Source organism: Rhodnius prolixus, unplaced genomic scaffold, assembly GCF_049639745.1.
Source record: "Rhodnius prolixus isolate KJV_2025 unplaced genomic scaffold, Rpr scaffold_2, whole genome shotgun sequence".
Lineage (NCBI taxonomy): Eukaryota > Metazoa > Arthropoda > Insecta > Hemiptera > Reduviidae > Rhodnius > Rhodnius prolixus.
Genome location: NW_027411592.1, coordinates 23,428,614 through 23,451,407, shown reverse-complemented (window position 1 = coordinate 23,451,407; position 22,794 = coordinate 23,428,614). Strand labels below are relative to the sequence as shown.

General features: G+C 31.7%; 1 protein-coding gene across 3 annotated transcripts; it reads left to right on the top strand.

Moving 5' to 3' along the window:
• Nucleotides 1-1,230: 1,230 nt before the first annotated feature.
• Nuak (Nuak family kinase 1) lies at nucleotides 1,231-22,261 on the top strand. 3 transcript variants are annotated; one of them, XM_074120953.1, is made up of 23 exons: nucleotides 1,231-1,449; nucleotides 1,550-1,693; nucleotides 1,881-1,992; nucleotides 2,767-2,845; nucleotides 2,950-3,070; nucleotides 3,629-3,780; nucleotides 3,876-3,941; nucleotides 4,236-4,366; nucleotides 5,046-5,167; nucleotides 8,158-8,357; nucleotides 8,509-8,665; nucleotides 9,023-9,189; nucleotides 10,361-10,933; nucleotides 12,615-12,791; nucleotides 12,933-13,100; nucleotides 13,182-13,264; nucleotides 13,933-14,016; nucleotides 14,957-15,094; nucleotides 15,231-15,407; nucleotides 16,512-16,683; nucleotides 17,612-17,700; nucleotides 18,010-18,113; nucleotides 20,381-22,261. In XM_074120953.1, the coding sequence occupies exons 3-23, from the start codon at nucleotides 1,895-1,897 to the stop codon at nucleotides 21,661-21,663; spliced, it is 4,341 nt and encodes a 1,446-aa protein (XP_073977054.1). In that variant the 5' UTR covers nucleotides 1,231-1,449; nucleotides 1,550-1,693; nucleotides 1,881-1,894; the 3' UTR covers nucleotides 21,664-22,261. The 3 variants fall into 3 exon arrangements, with proteins under 3 accessions (XP_073977054.1, XP_073977053.1, XP_073977055.1); XM_074120952.1 differs by lacking the exon at nucleotides 1,550-1,693; XM_074120954.1 differs by lacking the exons at nucleotides 1,550-1,693; nucleotides 12,615-12,791.
• The last annotated feature ends 533 nt before the right edge of the window (nucleotides 22,262-22,794 follow it).

Sequence of the window (22,794 nt, the reverse complement as noted above, 5' to 3'; positions counted from 1 at the left end):
AATACAGCTCCTGATTCGTCCAAAACCTCAATTCTTGTTCCAAGCGTACTTGGCCGAAAATTCGCCGCAGAATTTTCCTTTCGAAAACTAGAAGGCCTCTCTCATCTGTTTTAGAAGTCGCCCAAGTTTCAGAGCTCTATGTTAAGACTGGGCGGATCAGGGTGTTGTATAATCGCAGTTTCGTCTGCTTTGATAGCAGGTGACTTCCCAGATGCTTCCGAAGCCCAAAGTAGCATCTGTTAGCCGCTACAATCCTATCATACAACCTCGGTCATTTTTAACTTAGGTAAAAATTAATTTGGTGTGTAGTAAGGATGAATATATACACACTGAAGACAGTAAGCTAGAATTAAATCTAATTGGAGTAGAAAATCTCAATTGTAATAACTTCAGGGTGTTCTCATTAAATGGTGCAAAAGTCAGGATCGAAATGAAACATAAGATTTTTTCTGATTCGCAACTCTCCATGATCTGTTCCACAAATTTCTTTAAAACAGATTGTTTTCTAAATTCTATTGTCATAACTAATTTTATTTTGCTTTTGGTCTCGATCTAAAGTAGCCCAGGTAGGTCTTAATCTTAACATAATGTGTGTCAAGCTAATGCATAAAATCTGAAGCACTACTTTTTCTTGTAAGTTACAGTGTTATTGTGTGAATAGAACTGATTTTTCCACCATGTTTTATTAAATTGGAGGAATATACCTACAAGTAAGTACCCTTGTAGGCTTCCGCTAAGATCGTTTTTGTAATCCTGATTAGAAGGAAATGCAAAAATCCTACTTCTTGGAGCTCATCAAGATGTCATACAGCATACCCTTCAAGAAAAAAACTTCCTGTGAAAATTTAAAGTAGAAAATATGTTGCGATTCCAAGATTCCAACAACTCTTTCAGCAGCTACAGAATTAATAGAAATATCAGAAGCAGGTGTTGTAATGACATTATTTGTTTACGAGGCGCTTTCTTAGCAGTTAGCACTACAAATGTCTAGATTTATTATAATTACGCAATTACGATATTTTCGGCATTCTATTCATTTTTAGCTACTAACTCAGTGTTGTCCAAAATTACTTGCTGGGAAATGTTTGAGTTTGAATTCAAGCGGTCTATCAATATTTTGAATACAGATAACTGCTTTTTCCAATATTGAATAAAAATAAATACTTGATTTTGATCAATTCAAGCAATAAAATATTGTTCACAATTTATTATTACATCACTGCTTCTTTTGTGAAGTCAACGTTACGTCAGTTATGAATGATAGTCTTCCACTTATTTTTTATTTATTTTTTAATTAGCTTACTTTTCTTAGCTGTCACACATATTTTACCAAATGATCTGGATTATATTGTTGTGTAATGGTGCTTAAGTGTTTGTAGTTTTGTCTCGTCTCATAGTCATGTTTTACGTGAACATTTAATACTTTGTTTTGGGATTGATATAGTTAATGTAAGTGTAACAAATATATATTTTATTTTGATGCTCGTTTCTATAATTGGAATTTTATTTATGATGAAGCGAAATTAATTCTGCTCTTTGGAACTTGTAGTAATGATTTGCATAATGAAGAGGTTTACATTTTAAAAGGACATTGTATAAATAATCTTGGATGTGGAAGGAAGTATTACTTCTGTGATAAAAATAGCTCTCAAAGAGTGTGGGTTGTGTGGCAAGGGCCAGCCTAATTCGCTATGTTCGTCATTTTCTTATAGTATCATATTTTGTTTTTATTGGTTTTTTTCTAAAATGTTACTGTTCAATAGATTTTGTTTATGTGCTAATTCAACGAAGACATAAATGCGTGGTGAATCTAAATATGAACATTTCTTGTTTTTAAGTGGATTGTTACTTTTTTAATTTGATGGGAAATACTGTTTTAGTGATCTGAATAACAATGGTGGTACCAGAATCTTCAATAAACAACATAATGGGGGGCCTGGAGAGCACTGGCGGAGTTACTCTTCACAATCATAGGCGGAAACTTAAACAGAGGTTTCGTATTATATTTTAGTGTCTGAAATTTATATAATTAAATAAAAATCGTGAAGAGAAGCTTGTCTTAAGCAAGTTTGCGGAAGACAATACCAAACATGAAATGACCCATTCCTTTAATTTTTAATTGATAAATAATGTGCAACAAGGTCTATAAATGGACTCTCTAAAAATGCTGCATGAAAATTATTTTTTATTCTCTTGAACTAAGGTTCCTTCTGTAATGATATTAAAATATTAACCTTTTTATGCTAACTTCTTAAATTTGCGAATCTACTGATTTAGATCCCGAAAAAATTGTAGTTATCATTTTGGGCGAAACTTAAGAGATTTTTAAAAAACAATTAAGAAAATCGTTGACCTTTTTTGTTTTCATAAATATTTTATATTCTGTAGTTTTCAGATGTACAGTGATGATTTGAAATGATAATCATTTGTAACTTATACATTGTATAGCCTAACTTAATGTTCCTTAATATTTTTTAACTTTTGTATTTAATTGTATTCAATTTTCTTGCCATACGGCCTTATTGATGTTTTACTTTGTAAGTGTTTGATATACTCAAAATGGTTCTGCTTTTTCAAAATTTTCCTTTAGTTTATAATAGTGGACAAAATAAATCAATTTAAAATCTTTTCTAAGAAATTTGAGTCCATATTAGTTGCTAAAGCTTTTGAAATTTATTGGAATAAGTACATACTGAAATTAACCTATAAATATAGTTGGAGCCTTTTTTTTAAAAAAAATGTATTAATAAAATATTTAATTTTCAGGTTTGAGACAGTAGCTAAACTCGGCCAAGGAACATATGGGAAAGTCCAACTAGGTATTAACAAGGAAACTGGACAAGAAGTACGTTTCTAGTAATCTTTAAATCTGTAAAATAGATTACTCGGCTTTACATTGAAACCAATTATCCTTGAAAATAACAAAATAAAATAATTTATTAATTTTAGGTTGCAATTAAAACCATTAAAAAATGTAAAATAGAGACTGAAGCAGACCTTATAAGGATACGGCGGGAAATTCAAATTATGTCATCTTTGCGGCATCCTTATATCATACACATTTATGAAGGTACGTTAAAAGTTATTAGGCGGTTATTTTAGTTATTTTAAGGAGGGTGCCCTAATGTCTAGGACCTAGGCCACATGGGCTCCATCGGAAACATTACTCATCACTTCTCACAATCAGTGTTCACACCCATCACTTTCAGTACCTCTTCAAAATTATCAAAGACAGGTTTAAACAATTATCCCACTAAATTACCCCCACTTCAAAGATCCTTCGTCTTCATTGCAAAAGCATGGATATGCCCAAGGTAATACCAGTTTTTTTGAGACCCTTTAATCTTACACTGTTGACGCTGTGTTTGGCGACTTATATATTTTTATAAATATTTTAGGTGCGTCAAGATCAGACACTTGTCATTGTTTTTAAATATGAACAAATAATATTTTTTAATGACGAAACTGCCTATGCACTAATTTTTTATAGTTTACCTTTTTAAGCGGATTGTGATATATTGATTAAAATTATTAAATCATTAAAAATTAAAAGTTGTTTATTAACTTTAAGTCAGTATCACATAGTTATCAAGATATATTTTTTTGAATAATTAAACTTATGTTCCAGTATTTGAGAATAGAGACAAAATGGTCTTAGTTATGGAATACGCCGCTGGCGGGGAATTATACGATTACCTTAGTAAACAAAAAGTATTGGAAGAAGGCGAAGCTAGAAGGATTTTTAGACAAATTGCAATGGCAGTTTATTATTGCCATAAAGTAAGTACCAGCCAATTTTTACTCTTTATCTATCAATAAGTCACTTCATTTTCATCTTAATTTATATATTCAGTGAACTTTGTTTTATATTTCAGCATCAAATTTGTCATAGGGACTTAAAATTAGAAAATATTTTGTTGGATGAAAAGGGTAATGCCAAGGTATTATTTTCTTTTATTATTTACTTTAATATTACTTTTTGGGTGGGGGCGTACTATAGTCTTAGGCGCCTCTAAAATAATACTTATAAAAGAGAAGCCCGTGTAACACATAACATCAGCACAGTTTTTGTGGCAAGAAATCGCCAATTAGATTTGTAATTAAAAAAGAGAAAAACTTAGACAGTGTTCCACACCAAACTTTTCTTTAATTGCTTGAGCGACAGACTGAAAGAAATTAATTAGATTATAACTTATTTTATTTTTATTATAATGTTAATTGAAACATAATTTCAGATTGCAGACTTTGGACTGTCAAATGTTTTCGATTCGAATAGGCTGCTTAGTACATTTTGTGGAAGTCCTTTATACGCTTCACCAGAAATAGTGAAGGGTGTACCTTATCGTGGTCCAGAAGTAGATTGCTGGTTAGTGCTTGCAGTTTTACACAATTATGATTATCATTTAAAAGTACCTTCTATAAGGCCACCCTCTGATTAATATTATTTAAGGTGTTGATATTTTACATGACAAAGGGGTAAATCTAATGCTGACTTTAAATCTTGCCTTAATAGGTACTGTTTAAGAAAGTGTTAAACTATGCTAATTTTGTGGAAGAAAGAATGGAATTGTTAAGTACTTAGAGAAATTGTTGCTGGACTTTAGTTGTAGAGCGTTGCTGAATGTGAGGGAGGTTCAAGTGCTTGAGGAAAATGAATACAGTGGAAACCATTCTGAACCTGCTAACTCAAACAGTACTAAGGTCCTGTCTCAGGATCAAGAACTGTATATCACAACTTTATTACGAAAGAAATCATTTCTCAACTAGTTTTTGAAAGTCAAGTGAACTAATTTATGAGTTGGTGATTAGATACCCAATGCTAGCGAGTTTTCTTTGATTTTGCTCAACGTAATTTGCTTTCTTAAAAATTATTCCTCATTTAAAATTTTGAAAATTCAAAACTATAAATCACGCCATTAAATGAAATGAGAGACTGATTAAAAAATTTAGTATTGAAGATATGACAGATATAATCTATGGAAATAAGTCCATAAAATGATTGAATACATTAAATTTGATTTTTTTTTTTTTTTTCATATTCACAGGTCATTAGGTGTCTTGTTGTATACTTTAGTTTATGGAGCGATGCCGTTTGACGGTTCAAATTTCAAAAGACTGGTTAGACAAATTTCTGCAGGTGAATACTTTGAACCTAAAACACCTTCAAGTAAGTGTTAATTCTTCTATTACCAACTTATTATTAAAAGTATAAATTCATCTGTTTTAAACGAAACACTTGACAGAAATTATTATTTATTGTTTAGCACACCAAAAAATCTCTTTTTGCAGTGTTTAAAAAATTTAACAAAAAAAAAAATTAAATCATATCTGGTGTAGAACACACACACACGACGTCTACTTGCTACAATTGCTCATCAACCCCACAGCTACATCAATCACACAACTTCCTGGGAAGGTACCATCTAATGAATGTTTAGAAGTCGAATACTGAAATTGGAACAGAAATTAATTCTCTAGGAGTAAAATCTAAAACGTCGATCGAGTAAAGTGGCTCTACTGGTTTGCTGATTTTGTCCAAAAGCTAATTGCCGGTTTTTTTTTTTTGGTAGCACTTAGTCGAAATATCAAATTTGATCATCCCGCTTTTTCAAATTTTCGGTTGTGCTGACACTAATACACTCACACACACCAATTTATAAAAAGTACTTTTATAGCTAGTGATCTCAGCACGGATATTCCCAGTAAAAATTCCAAGCTGTAATATCGCGATACTTTCTCTTAGAAAGAATGAAAGAAAATAAAAATAAATATTATTTCAAATAATTGCTTAGCAAATGACTATAGCTCAACTGTTAGTTAAAAAAAAAAAAAAATCATTGCCTAATTTCCAAAACCAACCTGGTTGGATTATTTTAGAAACAAATAGCTTTGTATTAACCCTCGGGCTTGAATTTTCTTTCATAATATCAGAAATTATTAGTTGGTGACGGTTTAATTAAAATATAAATTTTAAAAACATCAATAGTTACTGAATTTTTATAAGTTTTCTGGCATGTATTTTAATTATTTACATACCTATAACCTTAAGAATTGAGTTGTAATTTTCATAAACAAAATTGTAATGGGGCAAGTTTGTGAAATTAGAAATTAATTCAAAATAAAAAATTACAATTAATGCGATTATATTTCCGTTATATGATACTTCCGTTTTTTTTTTGTTTTTTTTAAAGAAAAACTGTTGCTGTGCATTACTGCAGATTGAAGAAACCGCATGAGTATCTAAAGTTGGAAATTGACAATTTTAACAGATCATTTATCATTCTGAACATCTGTTTCTAAAAAGACAAATTTAAATTTATTTTAATTTATTGAAACAACAAGCTGGATCTCACATATCCTATAGATTGTTGATAAACCAGTACCAATATAAATTTATTGCGTTTCCTTGGTAACATTAATTGAGTTTCCGTTATGATACCACTTTTAGCTCGGTTAAGGATGGATTAGAATCGGTAAGAGTGAGTCGATTAAGAAGTTTGAATTCGTTAGTGAATCAAGGATTGATATTAGTGACAATTACTTTTAAGCTTGTGCCGTAAATGCACTGTATTGAAGAACACAAACTATGCTAAATCTATCTCTATCTAATTATTCTATCTTTCTCCTCCTCATTTGCCCACCCCAATCATTGTCCGTGAATGTATGTTGGGCAACGCATAATTAAATAATGAAAAATTAAAAGTTCAAACTGGATAATTCGACTAGGTGTCAACAGGAGACGCGACTGTAAGGTTTTCGATAAAATCAGCTAACCACGTGACGAATCATTTTTTAAATAGTTTTTTAAAAATTACCTTATATACCTATGATATTCTTAAAAATTTATAGTAAACTACTAGGGTAGTAATGTGGCAGATGTGAAATTATTATTATTATTAATTTTGAAAACGGTGTTTTACCCTTATAATATTAAATCGGGCTAAAATTTATTCCAAAAATTTCGAGCATTATATTATGTTTTTGGCGTGACAAAATGTTAGAATTTTCTAGATTTCTAAAAAAATTATTTTTCCATTATTTTCTCTAAAATAACTTCAGTTAAATGTTACCCTAACTCTTCTTTTAGACTTCTTGCATTTTTGCCATTTCATTTTACTGTTTAGCAGAATTAAAATATATTGCAGCAATTCTGAGTTTGTATACAGTCAATTCAGTACGGAAGTATAAAATAAATCTGGTTGAAATTTCGTTTTTTCTAAGAACTGTCACTTTTGTTTACAACTCTTTACGAGAAAATGATTAAAAGAAAGTTCTGGCAAGAAGGGGCACCTTTTTCACCCAATAGTTCTGAACCTGTTAAGTATACCATGTATTAGAACCAATGAGAATTACAACAAGATTATTTGAATAGTGAGTGTTCACACCGGATTAGTATTTAGTAAAATATTATACCAAAAGTTCAACATTATTTACAAATTATAAATTTTAAAACACTGTTTAGAGTATAAATTAATGGTGAATTCACTGCTTTATTTAAAAAAAAAACATTGTTCATTGCTATTATAGTTTAGAGGCCAGGGTGTGGTCCGTCCCGGTATTTCATTTGTCGCATTATTATTGAATGCATTGTTGAATTCAGTATAAATTGGTAATTGCAGAGGGTTTTAATGTTTGGCATTAAAAGTCAGTCTTGTAACCATTTAGAACTTTTGGCTCTTTTCTTATTTATAGGAATAGTTTTGATGCTCTAAGAGTTGTAAGTTTCTAACAGTAATACTACAATAATAATTATTACTTAGTTTTATTTATTAATACCATAAGAAAACTAATGAGGTTATTTGTTTGGATTTTTTCTACTGCTTACTTTACTAGTTTCTTTAAGAAACATTTCTGAAAAAATATTTGAGAAAATAACTCTTGTTAGTAGGCCCTTTTTTTAATTTTATTTGAAGACGCGTAAACATCTGACGTTTTTGGCGCCCGGAATATTTTTTCTCAGAGCGCTACTGGCCTCCTACAAGTTTATGTTAGTGTTCTCTCGTTACAGACAACTCTGTCCATCCATCACCGGTACATTGTTCTTTATTTTATGTTTTTAAACAATTTTGAGAAATATTTTTAAATTGTTAACTTTAAGTGTCAGTATAATAAATGTTTTTGCCAGTGGTTAAAATGTTCAATAAAAAATCTGTTTAGATGCGAGTGATTTGATTGCTGGACTCCTCACCGTTAAAGGTAGTGACCGCTTAGATATAGCAGCAGTATGTCGTCATCCTTGGTTGGCTGAAGAAGGCAAAGCTTCTTGTTATTTGTTAGCTGCTGAGTTAGCCAACGAGGCACCAAATAGGCTAGATTTGCTGTTAGCTCTTGCTCCGCAGGAAGTTAGTGAAGAACTTGTAAGTGAGCGTGTTTCAATTTCAAATGAATTATAAATCTTATTAAATGTTTTTTTTTTAAACTAAATTATATTATTTATTTAATAAAATATATTCCAAACTTATTGGTTTCATTGGATAGTTTGTAAGCAATATTTATTTTAATTTGAAGGTGTCTGAAGAGTGTGGCTCAGCAGCTGTTGAAAAACCTCCTAGATCTCATTCTTTGAGTAGTCTTTCAACAATGCAACAGCAGCCAGTGTTCCAACCAGTCCCTTTGCCTCCAACTGTACTGCCAGCCGCTACTGTGCAACCATCTTTACCTTCAGGTGTATAAAAGTTTGTTGTCAAAGTAAAAGATAATGGCCATTGAAACCAGACTGTGGACTAGCATCCCTGTGGTATCTTTGCCTTATAAGTGAAATAGTTGAATCAATACGGCTACGGTTATCTTACTCAGAGATTCAGTTAGCTTATCACTTCACTAAAACTATACTTACCTACAAATTTACTGCTTATGCCAGAATATATACAACGAAGAAGGCATGGAAGCATTAGTAAACTTGTATTTGCGTTGGTCTTTTCATTATTATATTTATTATTTAGCGATCATAAAAAAAATCATTATCTTTGATCATGTTATCTGAGCATATTTCACTTGAAATAATCATAATATGTTTCTACAGAAGAACGCGAACAAGAAGTTGATAAACCTAAAGAGAGAAAACGAGAGAGGTCAAGTTCTAGATCTAGAAGGAAAGAAAGTGATGATGAAAAGCCAAAGAAAAAAGCGGTGAAAGCCAAAAAGAAGTCTGAAGAAAAGGAAATTGCTACAAAGGAGGAAATGGAAAAGGTTTTATATTAAAGTAGTTTTGTAAAAATTTAATACTAACATTGATTTGCTTCTTGCCACTACTGCTGCCCAACGAATTTTGTATAACCTATTTCCAGGTTATTTCATATGATTTCTTTGATGACAGAATAATAAGTAATTCAATAGTTATAGCTACTCAAAAAATATATTCTGTTTAAAAATGTAGTAAAGGAAGATTTTTTTCAGGCGGGCCTTACGTTCAATACCAATTACGTATCGTGGACAGAGACGACTAGCACACATACTTAATTTAAAGTTCTCATATGAAAACATTTAAATAAAATCCAAGGCCTGGACTAATGGGAATAAGAACCCAGTACATCTTAGCTTTACGGGTCTCGCCTCTAACCGCTCGGCTACCGTGGCACCTTATTTTCTGTTTAACTAAATTAATTTTGCTTTTGAAATTCTATAATAATTGGTTCAATTAAAAAGTTAAGTTCTATTGCTCGAATTTTTTATGAAATGTTACATTCGCAAAGAAAATATATATCGAAGTATAATAATAATTTTAGAGAGACCTTTTCTTCATATAAGCATATTTTGTGAATTCTTTCATTAGGAATATTTGCAAAATATACCTTTTTTCCAAGATCTCTAAAAGCTACGAGAGATTTCTCAAAGTCTTCTTATTCCACTCCGTTAAGCGTTCAGGTGGATACTTTGGATGTCATCAATAGGTGATATCTTCCAGGGCGATTTATCTGTTGGCTTTGTTCTGGTGGCGCTTTTTCTCTGGTCAATCTTCAAACAGTGCCTCATAGGGTGATTTCTGAGAAGTCTCAGTATTCTCCTCTTGCAATAGTCATTCCCCATCTTGGTTGGAATTTGATTTCTTTGCTAAATTCTGTGCCTATCACATTATTATTATACTTATAATTTTTTTTTAGCACTTTCAGCACAGATAGATCACCATGCATCATTCGGGACAGTTAGAACTTGGCCTGAGAAAATTTTGTATTTTATGCTCTCAATATACTTTTTACTGCCAAAAGATTATTTGAAAATTTGATCATTTTTCATCATAACAGGATAACAGCCCAGTTCAGTTTTTGAGAGAGTCTTTTGTTTTGCAAGGCAGACCAAGCCTTCGAAATATTCTTGAATATGGAAGATGCATTGATTTTTCTTATATTTTTTGTGTTTTTAGACTCTGGAAGAAGCTAAAAAAATTTCTGGAGAAGTAGAGTCTAAGGAGACCAATGAAGTAATTGCAACTATTGAGGAAAACAAAGAAGCAATCAAGCAGCATGCATCTACAGAAGCAGCTGTGAAGGTTGAAAAAGAAGAAGAAGTAACTTCTCTTCCAGAATCAGTTTCTTCAGAAGTCACTACTGAAGTTAAAAGCAAAGAAAAGAAGATTAAAAAAAAAGAGCCTAAAGAAGATGTAAAAGAGGAGATTAATGAATCAGTTCCAGAGATGCTTTCAAGCAATAAAGAAGTCGATAATGCTGACGTGAAAGAAAATTCAGTTAAAGAACTTAAGGAAAAAGTAACAAAGCCAAAACCTTTAGAAACAAAGCTTGACACGGAAACTTCATCAGTTTCTGAAGTAAAAACGAAATCCACGGATTTACCTTCATCGCCTAAAGAAAAAGAGCCAAAGACTGAAATAGTTCGTCGGCGGTCTAGAGTGTTTGAAGCAGCAGAAATGTTCAACAAAAATCCTTCACTAGCGCAAGACAAACCAGTACAGAAGAAAGTCTTTATACCTGGAGTTAAAGTAAGTAAACAAAATTATTGCAGTTTTCTTAAAACTCGCTAGGGTAGTACGCTAGGCTGCTTTTACGAAACAACACTAAGATCATTTTTCTTGCGAAGGTTTGTGATTAAAAGTCGTTGAAGATTCAGCTAATCATATTAGTCGTTGAGATGCTATTTTTTCATTTTTTTGCCTGTGATTTTTATCCAATATGTCCGTTAGTAATAGAAAAACAGCTACAATTGGTGTAAAATAAGCTGCAAAAATAAAGGAGAGTATACTTCTGTTATCCTAATATCCAGTTTATAATCTGCGTTAGAAAGTTAACTATTACCTCCTTATCTTTCCACTTCCAAGATAGTATTACGTAATAGTTATTTGAAATGAAATAAATTTCATTTCTAGAAACCATTTCTTTTTTTTTAAGCTATTGTTATTCAGTATTAGCTGGTTACTTCCTTCTGGCCGATTATGTGTCTTTCACTTTCACTTAATAACAGGATCTCATGCTTGGCTCAATTAACTTCTACTAAAGTAGAATTTTCGTTCTTTTCCTTTTCATGTTCCGGAATCCATTCACAATTATTTATTTTTTTTTTCTTAAGCCGTTCCTTGAGAAAGATGATATTTTCCGTTGCTAATTTGTTTTGTGTTTTTTCTAGTAATTTTTTAGGGGATGCTCTAGTTAGTTACACCATAACGACCAGATTTTCTTCTATTCTGGACCCTTTGGAATTTTCTTCCATCTTCCAAGACCGCGTAAAAGGCTACTTTTTTTTTTTTTTTAAGAAAAAGGCGGTTGGTTAATCTACTGCAAATTTCTCATTGAAAATTGAATAAAATCCAAGACTAAGACCAGGATAACATATTGACAATTTATATCAAATAATTTTAATGAATGTTTCCCCCTTCTCAAAGGTTGAATGGACTCTGCCAGAGTATACTTCAGGAATTGAATCTTCCTCAAATTTTGACCTAACTTTGAATATTGATCCGCACCAACAGAATTTTCACACTTGGTTTCCTGGTTATAACCATTCAATCAGATGTCAGGTAATGTTTAGATTGTAGAAATTTGCATTGTTTTGTTTCTATTTTCATTGTAATCTTGCAATCCAATTGGAGGCGTGGTGTATGTTGACGCAAAGGATTTAGTCATTTCATTATGTTTGTTAGTCTGTTTTATTTGTATTGTGGTCTGGATTTTATTTCAGTATGTGATAGTTCTGCCCATGTTCCATTTAATTAAGTATCAGCATGAAGTACTAAGTTTTTAAACAATAAATTATATGTTACTGTCTGTGAAATTATATTTTTCATTTTATTTTTTGTGAATTTACAGCCTTGTATGATATTTAGAGTAATTTATGATTAATTGAGTAATGAAAAGAAGTCAATTTTTTTAGTGATGTTTCTAGCAACAAGGAGCTCTTATGTATACCTCTCTATAACTAAAAAGCGTGATTATTGTGTGTAATGAAGCGTGATCTATTATGTAGTAACGTAACGTGTGATAATGTTCGAAAAAATGGTTAGAAATTTTGTTTTTGTTTTTTATTACTTCTTCTTTGCGCAAAGTAATAATCCAAATAGGGCATAATTTTAAAATTTATTAAATATATTTTTTAATTATAAAATCTTATTACGCTTGATTTCTCTGAGAATTGTTTGTTCATTTTTTATTTTTATTTTCATGTATAAGGTATCTGATGCAAAGGCTGCTTTCGAAAGGAAATCTTCTCTTGTTGCATCTAATGAGAAAAAATCTGAATTCAACTTAGCATCAACAGTGAATGTAAATAAATTAATTGAAAATGAACTAAAAATGGCAGAAAAAACTGAGAAAGAACAAAAAACCAAAACGGAATCAGAAGAAAAGGTTATTAATTATTTCTTACATATTTGCTTTTATACTCTAAATATGTTTTTGCAGTCTGCAGTCTTCATTTTTAATTTAGAAATTTAAAAGTTTAAATTTATAAAAATTTAAAAAGTTATCTGAAATAAAAATTGTTTGCAGGTTGCAAATGTAGAAGGGACCATAGTTGAAAATCAACCTCCTACTCAACTTGAAGAAGAAAAGTCAGATTATATTCTGGCTTCTAGTGTCAATGTCAATAAACTAGCAGAAAGCGAAGTAAAAGAGGCAGAAAAGGAACAAAAGCTAAAGAAAGAGAATGCTGTAAAGGTTCTTATTTTTACTGCTATTCTTTTACTTATTATTATTATTTTTTTCTGTTAGTAAAAAAAAAATATCCTTATGCCTTAGGTCATATCACATGCAATTTCTGAAAGTGAATTAAATGAGAAGAAGGCATCAACGCTCCCTCGGAGAAAATTATCTAGACCTACGTATGTATATCTAAAGTTTAATGAGAGCATTTTATAAAATAAGGCTGTTTGAAAACTAGTTTGTTAACACAAAAAACAGCAAAATTATCAAAGCTGCTTTTATTTTGTAATTTCTAAGAATTGAAATTACAGAAATTGATCTGTCAATCAACTCTGCCCGTCAACTTCAAAAAAGTTTTACTTTTTCTGACTTAGCTATGGACTTGATTTCACACACATGCCCTTAACTTGCCACTTAACTTCAATCTCATAAACTTATAGAGGTTAGGGAAATAAATGCAAACATTCAGACAGATCCAGCCCAATTTATTGAAACTACCTTTTTGTATTCTGGGGACCTCACAAGTGTATTGTATTTTCGGCGATAAATTATTATATACATTTAGCAAAATGTATTTTCCTTCTCCCACGAGTAAGAGAAAGTAAAAAAGAATTTTGGAAGTATATTTCGAACGTTCAACTCATCTTATTGTATTATTAAGTTTTAAAATTCATCAAGAACCTCTTTCTAAAAGGATACTTTCTTTTTTGTTTTACTTGCCTGATTAGAAAAATATTCTAAACAAGAAAAAGTAAAGAACACACAAATTATAATAGATTTTTTTAACGTTTTAAAATGTTACTTCCTAATGTACTTATTTGCTTTAAATTGCTTTATTTTTGGGTAGGCCACCAAGGGTGGAACCCGAGCATATGGTTGCGAACACCAAAGTATCTCAGATAATCTATCCAGCGCCAATTCCTCCTCCCAGGTAAGTGACCTGTTCTACTTAATTAATTTTAACACAGGAAGTTTTGTACCTACGAATTTCTCTATATTTTTAAGTTCTTTCTTTTTATTTTCTGTATTAACACCATACGAGGGAAGGGATTAGCTGATTATTGGATTCCTGTGCGGAGATCACGACTTTGAATCCAGCAGCTGGCCCACTTAGATTTTTTTTTTCGTAGGAGCTTCTTAAAGCTCATAGTTTGGTGATGAATAGTGGTGTCATTAACGAGAGAGAGCACTGCCCAGAGGCATGATAAAAGCTCCGGGCGCCTGTGTGATACAAAGTCTAGTCTAGTATTTTTATTTTTTATAAAAATAATTGACAAATTTATATTAATAAAATGTGCCATTTGTTGCATTTCGATATTTCGCAAAATATATATTAATTTTCAAAAAAAAACCTTTATCTACTGTTCCCTTTATTAAATTATTTCAAACTTACCAATTTCCTCGTTGATTTTGTTTGCTTTTATAGAATTTGGATTGTAAAAACGTTTCTTTTTCTTGGATAAAGGGCAGTATTTAATGAAAAGCTAAAGATATCAGTTCTCCCTTCTTTTATAAAAAGTTACTGGTATCTCTTTGTTATTTTTTCCTGAAAGTACCCTCTGTATTTCTTTTTTAAGTAAACTGAAACACTAAGAGTGTTTTGTGATGGAAAACTGGAAAAAATTGGGTGCGTGAATAGTGTATAAAACTAAATAATTATCTATCCTGTTTGTTTTATTATTTTACTATGGCCAAAAGAGATCTTTTTTCTAAAAACGAAAAGATATCCAAATTTAATTATTCTTGACAAATTAATTATTTATTATTATTAATTATGACTATAACCGTATCAGAATTAGTAATAAATCAAATGTCTTAATACTATGCCCTTCAAAGCTACCGAAATTGCAATTTAATTATAATTTTCACAGACCATCTTTGGTGAAACAAGACAGTGCACCAAGGGAGCATATTATTCCAATACACATTGAAGGTAGGGACGAACCTTCGGAGAAACCACCACTATCCAAACAATCTTCAATACAATCTAGAACTTCATCTACAGGAAGGTAATTTGTGATTTCTTGTGAAGTTTGGTTCTCTAAGTTGAAAAATATTTCCTGTACGAGAGTAACGATCTTAAACGGTTAAAAGACAATACAAGCGAATTCAGTAAATTAATTTATTATAATTTTATTTTCACAGTGTTAGCAGGCAAGATTCAGATTCCAGTACAATATCTGCAACTGCTTCTACAACTGCTGCTTCTGCAACGGCAGTGACTGAACCTATTAGAAAAAGTGCTCGTGAAGTTATTATACCAATAGCTGTAGAGGGCGGAGGATTTGTTACGCCGAGTGTGTCAACTCTTACAAAAATAAGGTATTTTATTTTTAATTTTTATGTTTAGCGGATGGAAGCTGTTGTCTCAAAAAGTTTCTTGTTCTGAGGGTTTTTGACGCCAGAGTAGCCTTTAGCACAACATTTAGATAAATTAAAAATTAAAGAAACCTATATTTTTAAAAAGTTAGTGTTTGTTTAATAAAGGTCATTATTAATAATAAAAGTCCTCTTAGTAGTCATAGTAAAAACGCTTCATCAAAAAAATGGGTTCATAGGGTAGTGCCTAGAACTAACAAATGTAAAAGAAAAATTAACTACATATACCAAATGTTACAAAAATTGGAACATTAATAATAATTATTGAAATAATAGTACCGGTAACTAGGCCTGACTTTCGGATCATCTATTGAAAGTTAGTCATTGCTATTGTTCACTTAAATTTCCAAATTTGTGAAATGCATAGAAAAATATATGGTACTCGCTTTGCAAACTCTCGTCCAAATAACGTGCTGCAGGGAGGTAAGCATTGCCCTATAGATAATATTTGGTTCTCTCTAATCTTCCCTGTTTTGCTTTCCTTAATAATAATAATAATAATAATAGTAATAATAATAACTCCCAGGAGGGAAGGGATTAGCTATGAGGTTAGCATACTGGACTCCCACGCGGAGGTCCCGGGTTCGAATCCAGCAGCTGACTCTTAGATTTTCTCTTCCTAGGAGCTTCTTACAGCTCACTATCCGGTGATGGACAGTGTTGTCTGTAACGAGAAAAACCCTGTCCGGAGGCCGGCAGTGCACTGAAAAAAGCTCCGGGCGCCAATAACCTTAGATGTCGACGCGCCTTAAATCATTAAAACTCCCAGGTAATTTATGATTTTTTTTTATTACTTCCAAACCCCAGGTTTTTAGTTGCATTCATATTTGTATTGATTCGTGCCAGACTCCTAGTTAAAATCTTTTATAGAGAGTAGGGAACTCTGGCGTGAACAAAAATACTCGTATCTTATTTTAAAGACCTTTCATTCCTTATACTTTTCGTAGCTAATCAGTTTTCCCAACGAAAACTTTTTCTCTTGATCCTCTAATGTCTTTTCCAAGTATACTTTTCAAAATTATGCTAACAAATTACTAATTATTTTAGTTCTGTATCGGAAAGTGAAGAGGATCTACCCGCTCGTGGATTTGGGCTTCGTAGCACTCGCAGGCGGCATAATAACCAATTGGAGGCAACTGATAGTCTATCTTCAGATGAAGATGACGATAATTTTGAAATGTTGACTACAGAAAATTTGTTTTCAGCCCTATTTAATCGGGTGAGTTATTGCAATTAACAATATTAATGTCATTGTTCTTTCATAGTAATGGAAATGTTCCTATTTTTAATGTTTACAAAAGATCCTGGACTTAGTGTGACTGTTTTATTGAATGTTATCCTATAGGCATTCAATATTTTTAAGGATGAACTCATTATTTACATTATATCTTAGTCTGTTACATTATGTTCAGTACAATACCTAGGCTTTAGAAGAAATTAGGTTCGACCTCACAGTTCATTAATAAAATAATAATAGCGAAGTAGATCCGTTGTAAGATTGTGCGCCATCCAGCGAAGTTGGGAGGGGCCGTTAGTATTTAATCCACAGATAAAAGAAATAGAGTTGCTGAAAAGTATAGAGATGTATTTGTTGTGATCGTCACACGCCGGTCAGGCCTTGATGAGGTTAATCAGACGGCGCTTGGTTGGAGGATCATGACAATGGCCTGAGCGTACCGATGGAAAAAAACTGGTTTTGACCTGCTTGCTAGATGGCATATTTCCTAGAACGGTTGTCGTTAACAGTCGTATACCTGGCACGAATTTTTAGTCTCCGAGGTGTATCTTCAGAATAAGATCTCCAAGTGCCATCGGCTTTGGGTAGACCAATGAAATTTTAAGTGTTTGAAGACTGTAACTTATTTAGAAACAGGTGTCTGCAGAGTGAAAAAAGGAAGTATGTTATCTGGTCATGAGATATTGCAACTCGTGCAAGACTTCAAGGCTAATTTGTATTTTGCATTGCTTGTGTATCAATTTAGCCTTAGGTAAACGGATGTTAAGTTCAAGGTAATCTTCCTTTTCTGATTGTGTTGGTAATTGTTATTTGATGCTAAGATTAATAATTTTTTTTCTGCAAATTGAGTAGGTAGATACTGTTTTATTTATACTTAACGCCGTTCATACAAATATTTGGTTCTGTTTAGATGAGAAATCTGACGCACAAATTAAACGCAGATGAAATGAGGCCTTCCTTTCCCCGGTTGTTTAACCATCCAATTTTCGACTCTCCAAGGTGAGATGTTTATCCGATTCACAACTTCTTTGTATAATTTGATAATCTTTCTTTAATAAAGTAAATGTTTCATCTTTGAGTTATAAATGAAGTTTCCAGTATCAAGTTATTATTGATTTCTTGTACATAAATTAGTAGTCTCTTCTACTTAGTAATATGATTTACAACTCAGAGATTAAAGAAAGAAATAAAGTTTTAATTTATTAATTCTAGTGCTTTAATTTGTAAAATTTTTCATATTTCAATTTTTATAATGTTATTCATAAAGTTCATTGGCTCCTTTTTTAAATAATTCTCACGTTTGTTTAGCCGTAGATTAATGGAAACCAAATCTTTCACTCATGATGATCCTACACCTTGGCGTGCGAAGAAAGATTCCAGTTCATCTGCTTCATCATCAACTTTGCCAAGAGGTGAGCTTAGCAATCTTATTTCCTCTCTTTTTTCCTTTGCATGAACTTTCCATTACCTCAGCCAGCATGCCGTGTTCGCTACCATCGGCCTTTTTTCTCTCTCGTTGTTTATTTATTTTTGCCTCTCTTTTAACTTTAATTGCTCAGTGACTAAATGGCTGCAAAGTTTATTGTCTTTTAGCTATATGAAAGCTTTTTTTATAGTTAAAAGAAATAGTTTTAATTATTTTTAATAATAAAGATTGGCATTTTTCTAATTTCTTCTGATACAAATTATATATATGGTTCAAGAAAATCAGTAGAAATACAAGCTCCATTTGTAGCTAATCACTGAGTAGTTTATAAAATATTTTCTTTCCTTTAATTGGATTTTATTTTCTAATTACGAGAAAGACCAATCGTTCCTTAAAATCTTCTTTCCGTAATAAAGGTCATAAGAATGGTAATGGCAAAATCATATGTTGTCATAAGAACGTGGAAAGCATATATTTTTCTACAAATTTTATTAATATTTCCATTTTAATTACTTCATTAAGGAATTTTAGTTAAGCATATTAAACACATACTTGCTTAACTGTTGTCTTTCATAATTGATTTGAACTAGTACATTCATTTTGCCTACAATGCTGCAATATGTTTTAATTTTTTTAAATTACCATTTAATTGAAGTGACTACATACGCATTAAAAAACAAAAAATTTAAAAAAATGAAATAAATAAAACAATTGGACCATTCAGTCTTTCTTTTTAAAGGTACGTTAATAGTATTCTAACCTTTAGGGTTCTGACTGAAGGAGGAGGACCTCGGTACCAATGACTATAGTTAATGACGCGTCTCGCCTTAATTAAATTGATTTTTCTGTTAGTAACGTTTTTATAGAAAATGGCACCTTCGATTTTGTTTTAATTTGCATCACTTATTGTGTCCGTGAGTTCTGCAACTATTAATTGATATAATTGTCCAGAAATATTCGTTAAAGGCGCCTCTAGTCGAGTGGTTTATTTGAGCTCCTCTCTAGAGTGAAATTTCAGAAAAATGTATGAACTCAAGTATTCCTAAGGAATAAATACGAAACTAAAAACCCTAATTTGAAGAAAATTGATTGTCTTATAGTACATTTTACGCAGTATTTATATTAACATTTATATTGGTGATAGGGCAGTATAACCTTTAAGAGTAATATCGATGCCAGAACTGGTTCACGGTTTGTTAGCCTCGCAGATAAAAGAAATATATGACTGAATGGTTTCCAATTGTCAAAGTAGCCTAGTATTGTTGATGTGTTGATGTCGTGTGTTGCAGCCCGTGTTACAGTGCATGTTCCAATGGTTGTTGAGTCTTCTCAATACAACTAATACCACACCGATTTTAGGTAACTTTTTTTTTAATTTAATTTATTTTGAGTTTTTTTATTTTATTTTATGTATAATAGAAGTATCCTTTGCTAATCGCTTTTTCTTCTCTAACTCAATTATACGTAATTTTATTGTTTGAGCAAATAGCTTTTTATCGGATTTCCTGTGTTTCACCTTTGTAAAAGTAATACGTGGTTCTCTCCGCCCTCTGTTAACTCTTTTGATGAAAAGATACCAGAGGAGTTTTACTTTACAGTTATAAATAAGAAATTAATTTGTTGAGTGTAGAAATTGAATGTACTTTAGACATATTTTCCCTAAATTTTAGTTCACGTATCATTGAGAAAAAGAAATAAACAGATAGATGAGACAAATGTATCTTTTCGTTATTTTAAAGGTTCAGTTGGAAAAATCAACAATTTTTAAAATATAGTAAAATTGTACAAATTTTATTCTTCCTGATCTTTTGTTTTATATTCTATTTATACCGTAGTGAAAAAAACATATGAATCAATTTTTTATTTTTGTGGCCGCTTTTAGACTTTTTTTTAATGCATCGACTGCAGCCTTGGACGGATTGTTGTAGGGTTATGATTAGATAATTATTATTTTTTTGTATATTGAAATGTTAAGAGAACTATGTTAAATTTAGGCATTACGTTTTTTTTTTATTTTGTTTAAAAGCTTGCATTCGTATTTTATAAAACTTAAATATACTTAAAAATTTCTGAATTATTTTATTTTTTAAATAAAACCAAAGATACAAATGAATCTTACCACATTAGAAAAGGCAAGATTGGTAAAGGTAAATCGTTTCTCTGATTAAAATATCTAGGATTTGCGAGCTCTACTGATAGCTCCTGCATAGTAGAAACAAAATAATCTCTAATGTATTTTTTTTGGCTAAACAGGTTTAGCGGTGAGAAGGATGATTTCACGCCATGATGACGATCGACAGGATAGAAGCGACCTACCTCCACCTGGGCGTCGCAAAGTGTCGCGTACTCTTGGCGAATTGTCATTACCCCAGCACCAATTACAGCAGCAGCAGTTACACACTAATGGACAACCTTCTACCCAGCCTATAGATAATAAAACATCTAATGTAGAGCGTAATGGGTCAACACGAATGGACATAGTAAAACGATATCTTGAAGAATTAGATCGTGAAATTGAGAATGGCAGATTGCATATTCAAAATGATGTTTCAGGAAGGCCTAAGAGCCCTATCAACAGATCTAAATCGTTGAATGAATCAGGCAGATACGTCCGACCTAGAAGCGTCTACGTTCCAGGCACCTCTCAGACCTCGGAATTCGATAAATACATAGCCTTCAAACGTAATTTCACAAAGGACTTCATGACACCTAGGCGAGGCCCTAGTCTCAATGCATACGATCGCATTAAAGAGCTTCGCGAATATCGTCGAAGTACTTCCGTTCCTATAGAACCTCCTTCCACATTGCCCTCTTATGATCCCACAGTAGATAAGCCTTTAACGCAATCTGTACTAGAAAAATATTTATTTGGGGACTTGAAAGAAAAAAGACATTCAAGGTTTCTAAAAGATAAAGGAAAGACGGAATCTCGAGTTGACAAAGCCATAAAATCATTACGTAAAAATAGCGAAGGCATGTCTGATGATTTTTCTGAATCCAAACTTCTCAAACGGGCTGTCTCACTTGAAGATGTACATAAAGAGACTTCGCGGGCAGCGCGGGCCTCTTCATTGAAACCCGAAGCTTGTAACAAGCTATTCAAGAAAAAAGATTCCGTAGAAAAAGTAAAAAAATTTGGAACGTTCGAAACTGTAAACAAAACAAAAAAAAAGCCCAAAGATTTTTTGAATGAACCCGAGGGTTCTTTGGATGAAAAAGCAGTTTCAAACAATGATCGCCAGGCTAGAATAGCAAACTTAAAAAAACTAGAATTTAATAAAACTGAACCCTCGCCTGAGAGTACCCCCACAGGAGATTTTGACGAAGTCCGAAGTTGCTTATCTCAAACAGATAATTCCGATACTTGGTCAAGTTCAGATCACACTGAACGTTATTTTGATCTACCAGCTAACTATTTAGAGGATTGCGTAAGCGAACGTATTCGAAGGAAAAGCTTTTATCACAGGTTTAATCTTCCTCGCAAGAATTCTTATCATAGGTCCTCTTCCAATCTAGAGCGTAAGAGGTATTATTAATTTAGAAAATTTCACCATTTTAGCATTTATATTTATTAACAGAACTCGATATTTCTTGTTATGGAATTAATTTGTAGTTTTTGTGCCAATGATTATTTTTAATATTGTAAAAAATTTATTCAATTTCAGTCATCAGACACATTATAGAAGTTTTCCTTATACCAATCAAACAAGTCATTCAGTAGTGTTTTGTTTCTGTGGCTACTGAATTTCATTCTGACCAGGAGAAACTGTAGTATTTAATTATCTTTCATTTTGAGATAATTTTCTACATTGGAAATTCTATGCTTTTTTTTTGTATAAAACTGTCTGATGAAGGGAGATTTAATAGTTTAATAATTCAGTAAAGTACTCTAGTCACCTTAAGATCAGTAATGATCAGACTGCTTTATCATACCATGAAATGGTGTGAAATTTAATGTGATTTTTGACAGCCTTAATGAATAAGTGAGCAGTTATCGACCACATTTTTTATACAAAAATGAAAAATTATTAATTTTATTTTAATAAGTCTGTTGCTTGTTCTTTGTGGGCGATTTGTGTTCTGTTTTACTTTTTGAGTTTGAACAAAAAAATATATATTTATTATTTGTCGTTATTTTAGTTTATGACCTGCATTTCCCCTTTTAATATGTAGATCTTGACTTTTCTTTGAAAGTAAACATTATAATAGTTTCATATTAGGTGTTATTTATTCCTATTAAAAATGTAATTCTAATATTCAGCTGGGTTGAAATACGGTAATATTAAAAGAAAAAATTAAAATAGCAAATAAACGTTCTTACGTTGTCGAAGTCTTATCACATCTCACAAGTTAATCTCGAATTTTCGCCTTTCTTTCTTCTCTATGTAATTAGGAATTCCCAATCAGCGCCAGAAATAATGTTAATTTTGTCTTTAAAATAATTTAAATTCGATTATTAATGCGAGTACTGACGAAGTCTAATTTGCAGAGTTTTTATTTATTCGTTAGAAAATCGTGTCACACTGAACGCGTTATGACTATCAGTATGCCTTTATCCTAAGACGAAGATCTTAAGATGATTTACAACTCCTTAAAAGCGCGCTATTGATGATTTACAAAGAAAATTTATCTTAACTATTTGCTACATGGGACGATAACAGAAAAAC